At 42.8% G+C, this 13,666-nt stretch overlaps 1 protein-coding gene across 1 annotated transcript in view; it reads right to left on the bottom strand.

The window, feature by feature from the left end:
- The window catches only part of LRRC7 (leucine rich repeat containing 7), a 102,851-nt gene that overhangs the window by 34,824 nt on the left and 54,361 nt on the right, over positions 1-13,666 (bottom strand). The window contains 3 exon segments of the mRNA XM_086617165.1: positions 5,843-5,967; positions 6,666-6,765; positions 8,225-8,294. Of these exon segments, the coding sequence (XP_086473291.1) occupies positions 5,843-5,967; positions 6,666-6,765; positions 8,225-8,294 (295 nt within the window).

Raw genomic sequence — 13,666 nt, 5'->3', positions numbered from 1 at the left:
GAGAACACAGGGAAACAGACTCAAACCACTACAGAAAGGTCACCCTACGTCACACTGAATGGTACGTCAACTGACTGACAGACCTACAGATTTTCTAGAAAACTCCACATTTTAAGTCTGCCAATTTCATCACTCCGAAGGAGAGAAACGTTGTATTTCCCAAGTTCCAAGCAATCCTAATGTGAAGACAATTCTACAAAATCCCAGGGCTGAGTGAAAAGGGAAGAGTGGCTGAGAAGGCTCACGAATGACATCACCCTCCATCATCCGGCAAGACACACACTGTCAGCAAATTGCTCTGAGCAAACGACCCCATCAGGAATGACCCAAGCAGGGAAGACGACACGCATGATGCCGACCTCTCCTTATACCTCTGCAGAGCATCTCCTGCCCTCCCCGCTCCATCCTAAACAGCCCCGCTCAGGGCTGTTTAGCCTGGAGAAGAGGAGGCTGAGGGGAGACCTGATTACGGCCTACAAATACTTGAGAAGGGATGGTGGGGAGGTGGGGGAAGGGCTCTTTACATTAGTGATGGGTGATAGAACAAGAGGAAATGGGTACAAGCTTAGTCAGGGGAGGTTCAGGTTGGATGTTAGGAAGTATTTCTTCTCTGAAAGGGTTGTCAGCCACTGGAATAGGCTGCCCAGGGAGGTGGTTGAGTCCCCATCCCTGGATGTGTTTAAGAATAGGGTGGATGATCTACTTAGGGATATGGTTTAATGGGGATTAGGGACGGATGGACTCAATGATCTCTAAGGTCTTTTCCAACCTAGAAATCTATGAAATCTATGAAATAAATCCTTCACGCCACAAATCTGCCACATCTCCCCCCCGTTCTTCTGAGCCGTGAAAGATGGCTGTGGCTTAAGCACCAAGCTTGGAATTCCCCTGGTGAATCTGCCTCTTGAAGAGCCTGCCACTCTCTTTGGGCCCCAATTTGGGGTGGAAATGCAATCAAATCCTTCAACGGAAAAAAATTACGGCTCCCAGTGCAAGTCGTGCGTGTCAGGATAACTGTCCCTGATTATAAGGCTGTGAAATTTGAAATTACTCTACATTTCCTATGAGGTAAGTATTTGGAAGTGTTCACCACACAGAAGCTTTTACCTCATTGTGTATGTGAGGTAGGCAAAGGGAGATTACTGCTAATAGCTCGCCATTATAGCCATCGGATTTTAAATCCCTAACGAGTAGGAAAGGTGTAATTTTGGATACAAATGAATGCTTTGTCGATGGGAATATTTTAGAAGTAGAAGCATGATCGACTGGGAAAATAAAACTATATGAAATACTAGTGTGCAATTCTGAGCCGCAATAGAATAAACACTACGGATAATAGATTCTGACATGACTTTAACATAAAACGTTAAAACGTATGACTGTGATGTCATATGTTAATAAAGAATTTCAACAGAAAAAAATAAATTAAGTCTGTAAAGCATTACTAAAGCTCTGGTTGATATACGGTTGAAAGAAATCATATTTAGATGTGGCCTAATTAGGCATTTTTCACAAATTCCAGGCCATGATTTAAGTGTAAGGTCGACAGACAACCTTAGCTAAGAGTTGAATCATAGAATCATAGAATGGTCAGGGCTGGAAGGGACCTTCACAGGTCATCTAGTCCAACCCCCCTGCAAGGAACAGGGATATCTCCAACTAGATCAGGTTGCTCAGGGCCTCGTCCAACCTGGCCTTGAACGTCTCCAGGGATGGAGCATCCACCACCTCTCTGGGCAACCTGTTCCAGTGTTCTACAACTCTCATGGTAAAAAATTTTTTCCTAATATCCAACCTGAATCTACCTCCCTCTATTTTAAAACCATTACCCCTTGTCCTATCACAACAGGCCCTCCTGAACAGCCTCTCCCCATCTTTCTTGTAGGCCCCCTTGAGGTACCGGAAGACCGCTATAAGGTCACTCCGGAGTCTCCTCTTCTCCAGGCTGAACAGCCCCAACTCTTTCAGCCTGTCCTCATAGGAAAGGTGCTCCAGCCCTCTTATCATCTTTGTGGCCCTCCTCTGGACCCTCTCCAACTGGTCCATGTCCTTCTTATGTTGGGGGCTCCAGAACTGGACGCAGTACTCCAGGTGAGGTCTCATGAGGGCAGAGTAGAGGGGGAGAATCACCTCCCTCAACCTGCAAATCCCCAGTAAGTGCTGGCCAGGGGAAAATTAACTGAAAGACTTTCATGAGACAGGCAAGTCATAGACAGGGATTTCAGCAAGTCTTGGGCCACTACGAGTATTAACATTAAACAGGAAAAATATTGGCAGTGCTGGTAGGTGATACCCACTAAAATGCAGATGTTTCCATCACTGATTTAGACTTGTCATCACAGAGGGAATCTGAACTCCCTGTCGACACAATTCTGGTACGTTTAATGCTACAACAAAGGTACCATCACCTTGGAAAGGGAATTTTCAAAGTTCGAAATTCTCGATGGAAGAATTTATTGAATAACTTCAATTACCAAATCTATTTTAACATACAGCTGGCTGAGAGTTCAGTTTTAATTATGAAAGATAGACAGCAAAAACCATGGATGCTTCTACAAAAAGCTACCGATGTTTGTGGTCACCATCTATCAATAATCTACATTAACCTTCAAACTCATCCCACAAAGGTCTGGTGGAACTGCTGAAAACGTACGCGTTAGAACTTCCCTAAGACTTATTGAGGCACAGGGATGGAGTGACACACAGAAGTTCTCCAAAGGACCCAGCAATGAGGTTCCAGTTCATGTGCATCCGGACACAGCTCACTCAAACCACCCTACAGCACTTTTATGGTCACTCATAGCTAGAGATGAATTGGCTTTACTGGAAAAGAGCATGGACACACCAGAAGGATGCAAATAAGCGTTTCTAGTTAATAACTTTGTAATTGAATTTGAGCTCAGTTTTTCATGACTTAGGCAAAAAGGCTGTTTCCCAGGATACGGAAAAAGGATCCCCCGACCTTCACTGGCAAATCTTTTCCTTTCACAGCCTGGCAAGATTTTCCGGGTTTGAACAGTACTACTCCTCTACTTTCACATTTTACAAACTACAGGTATTTATGGGTGCCTGGTGTACACACAGTGGGATATGAGAGGAGAGATGCTCTCTTGAAGGTACACAGACAGGAGGAAATGTCTGATCAACACCCAGCTCCTTGCTTAGCTTTTCATCTAATAATTCTTCTCTACGTAAGCAACAACTATGGCATCAGCTGCAAAATTTAGTGTTTTGGTCTGATGAGAAGACATTAGGATCATTATGGAGGAGAGGAACATTGGATCGAATATGGGAATAGAGGAATCTCTTGCAGAAACAGACTCCTATACCACAGCATTGGTTTGTACCCACTCTCTATGGATGAGAGGGAGAATGGGTGAGTAAGAACTCCAGGAAATACATTTTAGTGTTGGACTCTTCCCCAGCTGAGGAGCAGTGATACAAAGGATAAAGACTGACGTGACCTTCGGATGGCCAAGCCAAAATGTTACAGAGAGGGGCAGCCCTGTGGGACACGGATGACCCCCATGGTACAAACCACCCCTTCTGCTGGCAGCTGGACCGGCCGCCGCCTGCCCTCCTCGTGTCCTGCTGCAGCCGGGCTGGCACCGCCGCTGACCAAGGCACACCTCTGGGAATGCCAACGCGGCTCCGCAGACCATGGCTTTGGCAGCAGCTGCCAGGGATCACAGAATCATAGAATGGTTAGGGCTGGAAGGGACCTTCAAAGGTCATCTAGTCCAACCCCCCTGCAAGGAACAGGGATATCTCCAACTAGATCAGGTTGCTCAGGGCCTCGTCCAGCCTGGCCTTGAACATCTCCAGGGATGGGCAAACAGACCAGGCAAGAAGCACTGTAACCAGAGTACCCATTGCATCCTGAGCAGCTCCGGTGTGGAGCACTGGGAGCACTGGGATCACACCACCCAGCGACGCTGCTCACAGCATGGGCACAGGGCAGCTATTTTTGTCAGGTGCTGTTTCTAGGAAACCTGAACGCGTGGCACTGTGTCTGGGCTGTGTTTGCCTCCCCGTTTTCCATGCAGCAGATGGCAGCATCTGAACTGAAGTACAGGAACAGCATTCAGCAGATGAAGGGGTTATTTTTTTCTACAAGAACAGTTTACTCAAAGGAAACATTTGTTTCAGTCATTCACAGTGTTCTGAAATATATTAGAACCAAAACGGCTATCTAAGTGGGATAACTAATATATTACATTTCAATACTTCAAATAATGCTTGCAAATAACATACAATACGATTAAATTCTTGTATGATCTTAGAAATTTGCATCTATTTCTCTGTTAATATTTCGATCGTTTTGCACATTTGGACAGCCATATTACCCACAGTTAAAATTCTGGTAAGAAGTGGTAGAACAATGTAAAACTCTCCCAGATGCTTTGTTTTCCATATATGACCCCTAAACGTGCAATTCACCTGGGTAAAATTTCAGTTTAATCTATTTATTGTGAGACAAAGGTTGTTATTTGACTTAATTTTCTGTTTTACTAAAGCAGCAATGTCCATTACCCCTTGTTACAAGACTTAGATAAAAATTCCTAATGGGGAAAAATTTTAAAAAGAAAAATCCAAGATCTAAATGGAATGTTAAAATAGCTATCAATAATAGTATCATTAATTTTAAGATTAAAATGTGATTTAAATCTCATATGTCTTTTTTCTCTGGCAATATATTTTAGGTTGGGTATCCTACTGCAGTACAAAATTTGCAGTGTTGAAGTGTTTGACCAGGGTTAATTCATAGAATCATAGAATGGTCAGGGCTGGAAGGGACCTTCAAAGGTCATCTAGTCCAACCCCCCTGCAAGGAACAGGGATATCTCCAACTAGATCAGGTTGCTCAGGGCCTCGTCCAACCTGGCCTTGAACGTCTCCAGGGATGGAGCATCCACCACCTCTCTGGGCAACCTGGTCCAGTGTTCTACAACTCTCATGGTAAAAAATTTTTTCCTAATATCCAATCTGAATCTACCTCCCTCTATTTTAAAACCATTACCCCTTGTCCTATCACAACAGACCCCCCTGAACAGCCTCTCCCCATCTTTCTTGTAGGCCCCCTCAAGGTACTGGAAGACCGCTATAAGGTCACCCCGGAGTCTCCTCTTCTCCAGGCTGAACAGCCCCAACTCTTTCAGCCTGTCCTCATAGGAAAGGTGCTCCAGCCCTCTTATCATCTTCGTGGCCCTCCTCTGGACCCTCTCCAATTTCTTCATATTATTCAAGGAATAGAAATGTTCGTGCCATGGAAACGCAGATGGTCCTGACAATACCCTTCTAACAATGCAACCAATTAAGGGCTCAACTGAAAACTCTGGAATTATATTAATTTCAGGTAACTTGGGGAGGATATTCATGTTTTGATTTTCATTTCTGGTAGGTTACAAAACTGAGAGACACCCTCTCCATCACACACTCCTCTGTAACTCCTTGAGGTTGCAAAGCTCTCGTCGGCTCCCACTTCGAGAGGAATATGGAATCCTCTATGTGATCCAATTCTTTTAAAGCACTAGGTCGTTGGACATTTGTGTTGATTTTGTCTTCGTGACTCAAACACCTGTCACAGCAGGAACCCCACATTAGGGCTATGGGCCTGAACTGCTTTAGGAAATCCAAGTTTTGCTGTCTAGACAGCAGTGGCAAAAGCAGAAATTGGGAATGTCTACTTTGGGGAGAAGAGATACATTATTCTTCCTCAACTGCTGTACTTGAGACATGGTGACAAGTACTTCCTGGGTGTTTAGAACACAAAAATAATTCAATTCAAAACTGAACCCTGCCCATAATCTGTGAATACCAGAATAAATCAAACAGAACTTACCTTAACTTTCCCTGCGTTTTCCTCTTCTTCCTTTTTGTCTTCAAATTCGAAGGCAACGGTCATACGTTGCTGTCTCTGCTCCTCCCATAAAGTAGGGTTAAAACTATCACTGTCCGACTGGAAATCTACAGTTAAATGGCAAACAGCAACGCACAGGAACCGTAATTAGTGCACCCAGCAGAAGGCTGGAAATCATCTAAAAAGACATGTTCCCAGTTGATGCTGCAATCTTGGGTCATTGTTTAAAACTGCTGAGGGGGGCAATGAGAGCAGCAACCGATAAACCATTGCAGAGTTTGATATTAAAACAGAAATGAGAGTGATGGGAAGCAAGAGGGTTTCGGGGCAGACCTGGAGCAGAGGGGGAGTATGTGTGGAGCCAAACCCTCAGCTCTGGCAGGCTCAGAGCTCTGACCCCCCACACCAAGGGGCTGCCCCACTCCCCAGCTCTGCCCAGTGTCTCTGTGGGCTGAGCTGGCTCCGGCTGGCGCGCTGTCCTCACGGCAGCAAGGCATATCCTTGAATTTCTGTCCCGTGCACACTCAATTCCCAGGTTCAGATGGTTCACACAAAGCCATCCTTCAGAAAACAAAAAGGTGTTTAAGGAAATGGAAATCTGGTGGCCTGAGGCTAACGGATTTGCAAACAGGATGCTTTTCTGTACGACAAAATACAGACCGTTAGGCGTGCACCACTGGCTTCATGTGTCAGAAGAGACACTCACACACAGAACCAGGTCTGAAACCCTTTTCTCTCCCTCTCTCTGTTTTTTTTTTTTCCTCCCCTATCTGAACAAGCATCGTTCCTGCTGATGGCATTTTACCTTCATCGCTGCGGGGTTGCTGGGGAAACATGTAGTTTGTCAGTACTCTCTGCTTGGTTTCTGGGTGAGCCTCGGTCTGCAGCGGGATGAGAGCCTTGGACTGTGCAGGAAAGGCAAAACAACAGTTAACCTGGAGCATGTGTGTGAACCCAGCCAGGATTTTAGCATCTGATAAACAGGAAACACAGGAGTAACGAAAATTCTATACGAAAATAAACTTCCCTGCGGACTAAACCAAGTATTAATCTGGTGGAAATGTGTCCTCTCCCATTCCTCACTTCTGTAATTCCTGTAATTCCTACCAGGATCAACAGAAGAACACTAAATAGCAGAAATACAGACTGAATGTTCAGTCATACAGTGAAGAAGCTAAAGGATGAGCAGAACAGAGCAGCAACTACACAGTTAAAACACCCACGTTATGGCTGTGATCTACTTCAAGCTAAGGCTAACAGGAGTAAATTCACAATAGCTATTAGTTCACCTGAGGGTAAACCTGGTGCAAGACACCTGAGACTTTACCCAGAGGTAGTCTGAATATTCAGATGTTACTGTTGTGTTTTACTTTAATTGATCCTTTTTTTTATGGCTTTGCTCTCATGCAGCATCTCGGAGTGACTGTCACAGTTCAAAAACCAGAAACTAATCTATCCTGTACACAGAACAGTCAAAATGCTGAAAAAATATTATAAACTTGAAAGGAAATGTACATCCTGTGGCCAGGCTGAGGAGTTGCATCACTGTTGCATCATCTCAAAGATGAGATTATGAGAATTTATTGAGATTATCAAAAACTGTTAGGTATGTCGAACATTTCCAACCTTGTACAAATGGAGTTTTTCTCCATTTAGAGTTAAGTTATGGAAGTGCAAAACTGTTTTATCCACCAATCCTGGGAAGGATCGAGACTTATTTTAGTGCTGAGATGCTGGTTGAACTGTTACATTTCTCAGTGTTCGTGTTACATCATTTGTTTCAAAATAGAATCTTAGAGAATATGTAGTAGTGAAACCAAACCCCTTGGAACAAAGGAAGGCATGCTTAAATTTAAAAGGAACTTAAATGAGAGCTTTCTCCAAAACAAGACTACGAGTTCTTGTGCATCTTTCACATGTTTAAACTCCCACTGACTTTAATGGAGTTTAAAATATGCAGGAATGGAAGCCTGGATAGGAAAAGGGCAAAGGAAGACCACAAGAATAGAGGTATAGATGGAGTAAAGGATGGGACAAACTGAAATCAAATTTGGTACCAAAGTCTTACCTCTGGAATTTCTATTTGCAAAATATTCTCTTGATACTTTTGGCCTTTATTTACTACTTTTGTAAGGATATGGAAACTTAGTTAGATGCAAGTCATAAATCCTGCAAAGGTGATCTTTCCAAGTTAATAAATGGCAGCCAGAAGCATTTATACCTTGATACGAAAGCATAAAGCTGGACTAGGAGCAAACACTTCTAAAATCCTACTACAATCACGCATTAAATTACAGGTTTCATTTACTGCCCTTGCTAAGACTCCTAGTTACTAAAGAAAATATGAATATTGAAAGTCATTACCTGGTTGTCAGAAAGCCACAAAGCTGCAAGTTCCTTAAGTTTAGTAAAAGTGAACGGTAAATTCTTCAGCCTGTAAACAATAATATTGGAACAATATGAATCCTTCATTTTCACAACAGTTTCTTTTAAAGATTTGTATGTAGCATGTTTATCTTGATCATACTGAAATTGCTATGATTTCACATCTTTATTCTCTCTCACTTTTTACTAAAATACAATATTTTATTAAGGCCATTCCACATTAGGAGTGATATTTGGAATCTAAAACTATTGAAACCATAATCTAAAGATACTAATGAGATATCAATATTTTGCGAGATACCAGTATTTTGCCTTGGCTATAATGTGCCCAAAATTACAGCTTATAACACAGAAAACAGAAAAAATCTTGGTCCCAGGGAGACTTATAGGAAACACCTAACAGCTTTCAGTGTAGCTAACAGAAATCTTCTTACTGGACATTTAAGTGCTGGAACAGAAATATTTTAAGATTACTTTGAGAAATGCAGGAAACAGATTATAAAATAATATCAGTATTCGTAGTGAACCTAAATAACGAAATTAAATTAAACAGTAAAAAAATTCGATTAGATTAAAAATCACGTTATTTCAGAAAGCAGCGCGTATTTACCGCAAGTGACACATTTTAAAGATTTTAATAAGAATTATTACATGTAAACGTAGAATCAATGCTGCAAGAAAGTCAGGAGTGCCTAAACCACCTGAAATTTAGTTTTCTTTCCTGTCTTCTCATAGAACAGATACTGCAGTTTGCAATAGCGCAGCACATGACACTCTAAATTAAAGTTACAAGTTTAAGCTTTAATGGTTAACATAAAGATTCTTAAATAGTGTTTATCCAGATGGTTTATCCAGAGCTATTTTGCTGTATAAAAAAGAGAAGAACTTTCGCTTTTCAAGTCACCTTAATGTTTTTATACTTCAGGATTTAGTACCTGTAACGTAAGTTTCAAAACCATGGAAACCTTTGTCTGCAGAGGGTTACTGGGGATGTTTCCAAAGCACTCAAGTTGGGAAGCAGGTAGCAATGGGAGAAGCCAGATAGAATCATAGAATGGTTTGGGTTGGAAGGGACCTCAAAGATCATCCAGTTCCAACCCCCCTGCCATGGGCAGGGACACCCTCCACTACACCAGGTTGCCCAAAGCCCCATCCAACCTGACCTTGAACACTTCCAGGGATGGGGCAGCCACAGCTTCTCTGGGCAAGCATGCTTCTGAACCGACGTGTGGCAAGGGGATTGCCAAGCTGGTTTTCCATTTCCATACTCAAACAAAACATAGAATTCTTTATTTTTACTTCTTCTTTGCCAATAAGCCTGGATACTTATTTTTAAACACCTGAAAAGATCCTGTATCAAGGAGTCTTTAATAAGAAAACATCTCAAATTAGAGATGAAAGAATGGAGGCACCCAAAGTCATTACTGTTTCTTCAAAAATTTCAACCAAGATCAGCCTCGGTCTCTTTTTCTAACTGCAATTTGTGTTTGCAAGTTTAAGCCTGCTTTTTAAACTGTGCACTGCATGAACATTTCTCCTTCACCTGTACAACAATGCACATGCAAACACTCTGACCTTCATGAACAGCTGAATTTCCAAGTGGTTTTGCATTATTCCCATTTTCAAAACACGGCCCACGGTAAGTGCCACCTACACTGTGCTAGTTTCACCACAAAAGGTAAATACATGAATGTTTTTCTAGTTTCATCAGTCAAATTCAGGGTATACTACAGCTACAAAAGATCTCAGACGTTAGTTACCCATGGATGTAGGTTGATCACTTTCCACATTCTACAAGTCAGATCCTGTTTGGTACAAATCAGCATAACTCTGCTGATTTCAAAGAACTCACATCATCCTGAGCACAGGGTCTGGTCCCATCTGAATAAAAACTTGTTCATCAGAAATTGAAAGAAATGATGAATCTGCAGTGCTTCCATTGATGTAATACATGACTGCAATCAGATATCAGTACAAAGGAATGCAAAGTTTATGGTTTTTATATATATATATATTTATAAATGTGCTATTTAACAGAGCTGTTCTTCTATGCTTAAATGCTGAAACTTCTCACTAGATAGTTTGGAAAATTACAAATGTACTTGTTTTTATAAATCTAAGGGAAAATATAGCCACAATATTAGATGAAACTTTAATTGGTGCATAGACAGTTAATTAAGAAGGTGGTTAAATTAAATTAACTTACAATTCAAAGGCAAACTATGCCGTACCAAAATGACTTACTCTTACTACGGAAGGTATTTTACTCAGCCTGAATAAATAACCTTTGCATGGGGCCATTTCTCTACTGTAAGATGCTGTTTGACTGCTCCAGAGCAACTGCAGCCCAGTTTGGTTTTGTTATGCCCTAAGTAAGTAACCTCAGAGTATGGGAAGAGTTTCCACTAATTATTGGAGTAATACAACGCACGAAGAGCTTATCAAACACCTCTGGGAATAGAATCATAGAATGGTTAGGGCTGGAAGGGACCTTCAAAGGTCATCTAGTCCAACCCCCCTGCAAGGAACAGGGACATCTCCAACTAGATCAGGTTGCTCAGGGCCTCGTCCAACCTGGCCTTGAACGTCTCCAGGGATGGAGCATCCACCACCTCTCTGGGCAACCTGGTCCAGTGTTCTACAACTCTCATGGTAAAAAATTTTCTCCTAATATCCAACCTGAATCTACCTCCCTCTATTTTAAAACCATTACCCCTTGTCCTATCACAACTGGCCCTCCTGAACAGCCTCTCCCCATCTTTCTTGTAGGCCCCCTTGAGGTACTGAATATTTCCTGATGCATCGATGCATCCATTATACTGCAGTGACACTCAGAAAGAATTTTCAAATAATAACCCAAAGGTGAAAAATCCATGTCAAAACATACCGAAAGTTAAGCATAACAAAGTCAAGCCCAGAGATGGGTGCTACCTATGACAGTTCTCCACGGTAACTCTCAGCAAATTGATAATGATAGGGTTTTCAGAGTGTGAAAGTTTAAAAGAACATGATTCATATTAACCCACCAACATACTGTTCACAAAACCACTTGTGGACATACGTGGCCAAAAGTAAGTACCTCTTTGGCAATGAGCAATATTGCATAATTAAATAACTAAACAGAAAAAGAAAAGGTACACCAGGGAACAGTCTTTTTGTTTTGAATGAATCATGTAATCTCAGGACCTTTTTTAGTCTAACTTCTGTGGGTGAGATTCAGAGCAGTAATTGAGTTCTGACCCCAGGACAGAAGCAGTGCAAATGCAGAAAGGTGATGACTCTTTCAGCTCTTCTTTAAGAACAATCTAAAACTAAAAGAAAGGTTACTTACCAGTAACCGATGCTCTTTGAGAAGTGTAGCCCAAATGTACATTCTAACAATTCTACCTCTCAATCACAGGACTCATACCTGGAAGGACTCTGAGGAGAGAGGAGAAGCAGATGGAAGACAAATGTATATGTGGACTACACATTGTGAAGAACACCGGTTACTGGTAAGGCACCTTTTTTTCTTTGAATGAATCCCATGTGCACTCTTAACTGTGACTGATTCCAAGCAGCTACCCCCAAGGACTCATTACGTGGTGGAGGTCTCAATATCTTTCATGCAAGTAGTAACTGCACAACTACTTTATCAAATGCTGCATTGGTTCTTGAAGCACTGGTGACAGTGTTATGCCTGGCAAAGGCAAGGATGAATCTCCAGGTAGCTGCGTTGCAAGTATCTTGAATCAAAACTTTCCTGACTGCAGAGGGTGAAGCCATCTAAGCTCTGGTCAGGTGCACACTAGCCCTCATTGGACTCCACCTTTGCAATCTGATAGCAAGTCAGGATTCAGTCCATCGTTGCTTTTTATTACGTAGGGAAAACCAAATACCACATTTCCCAGGGATGATGAGCCTGTAACAGGGTTGAAAAGGTTTGGACCTGTAGAGATAAAAGGAGAGAGGACTCCTAACTGTGGAGATGGAAGTATATAGTCTTAAGAGTGTATGGCAAGGGAAAGAAAAGCTGGAGTCTAATTCCCTGGTTAAAATGCAATTTTAACATGAATATTTGAAGAAAGCCCTGGAACTAAACCAGCTCCTGGTTAATTAAGATCAGCAAGGTCCATCTTAGAGCGATGAGGGCCTTCAGAAGACATGGAAGAAGAGCAGAAGCCTACAGTAGCTGAAACCATAGTATTAAAAATTCACTAGGAGGGACTCCAAACACTGACCCACCTGTGAGCAAAATGTGTCAACCCACAAAAATTGGAGATTCCCATTAGCCTGAGTGGCAAAGAGGTCTATGTCAGATTTGCCTCCTTCCTGAAAGACATCCAGTCAGGATTTTAGACAAAACCTCCCAGAATATTTCTGGCTTTCATACCCAGACAAGCTCCAGATAATGCAAAGAAGGAGAGTTCCCCTTTTCCTCTTTACATGCTACATCACAGTTGTCCATCACTCCATGTGTGCGTGACCGTTCAGAGAGCAGACTCCAAGTTTTCCAAGCACTCTGGCAAGGCAAGTTCAACGCCACCAATATCCCTGTACTTCACATACCTTGAGCCAGAGTGCATCCTCACGCCATGAGGAACACGTCCAGAATGAACATTTTTGGTGGCGAAAGGGCATCCCTCAGCAAACACTACTAGCAGAGAGTCACTGGGATAAAGGCAATGATGGAAGAGGCTAATGGATACACAAGTTCACCATTTGCAGCCACTATTGTAGACATCGGAGGTGAAATTTGGCACGTGGCAGAGCAGGAGATGACTCTGAGGTATCATTCACTGGGATGAACCTGCAGCGGACAGATCCCCAGTGGAAGACTGTGTACCCTTTGTAAATTATACATCCATGGTGGCCAGCATGGACTGACAGTCATGGTGATGGAGTCTGTTCCCTCTGCAAGGAAAATAACATGCAAAGATGCATGAGCAACTGCACACCTGCCAGAACGGGCACGGAATCCTTGCTGGTGCCAGGAGGAGAAAGACATAAAGGACTGACCAGATAAATTCTGAGAGAATATGGGATCATACACACAGTCCCTCTCCACTTGTTATACAGTACAGGGAGTAACAGCTGCTCTTCAGAAGATTTGTGCAAAGGTTGGAGCTTTCATGCCAAAAAGGCCGCGTGGGCAGCGCTGGGTGGGAATGGCTCTGCCTTAGCAGCGGAGCCCACAGAGGCCAGGGCACAGCAGGTCTCGTAAGACAGGGAAAAGGCTGACCCACGTCTGAGGACCCTGGAGCCCATCACCACAGGGTGAAGCACATGCACTGACCCCTTGGCTCTAGGATCACCCTTCTGCTCTGCTTGCGTGTCTGTGTCTCTTCTTCCAATGGTTTGAAGGGGTAGCGAGGAGAAGAGCTGGTGTGTTCTACCTTCTCTGTCTTGTCTGAAGCCAGAAGAGTAGAGGGGCAAAACTGC

Source organism: Tauraco erythrolophus, chromosome 10 (genome assembly GCF_009769465.1).
Source record: "Tauraco erythrolophus isolate bTauEry1 chromosome 10, bTauEry1.pri, whole genome shotgun sequence".
In the NCBI taxonomy this organism is placed as follows: Eukaryota; Metazoa; Chordata; class Aves; order Musophagiformes; family Musophagidae; genus Tauraco; species Tauraco erythrolophus.
The sequence above is the reverse complement of the archived record's forward strand: the minus strand, read 5'-3'. Positions and strand labels throughout refer to the sequence as shown.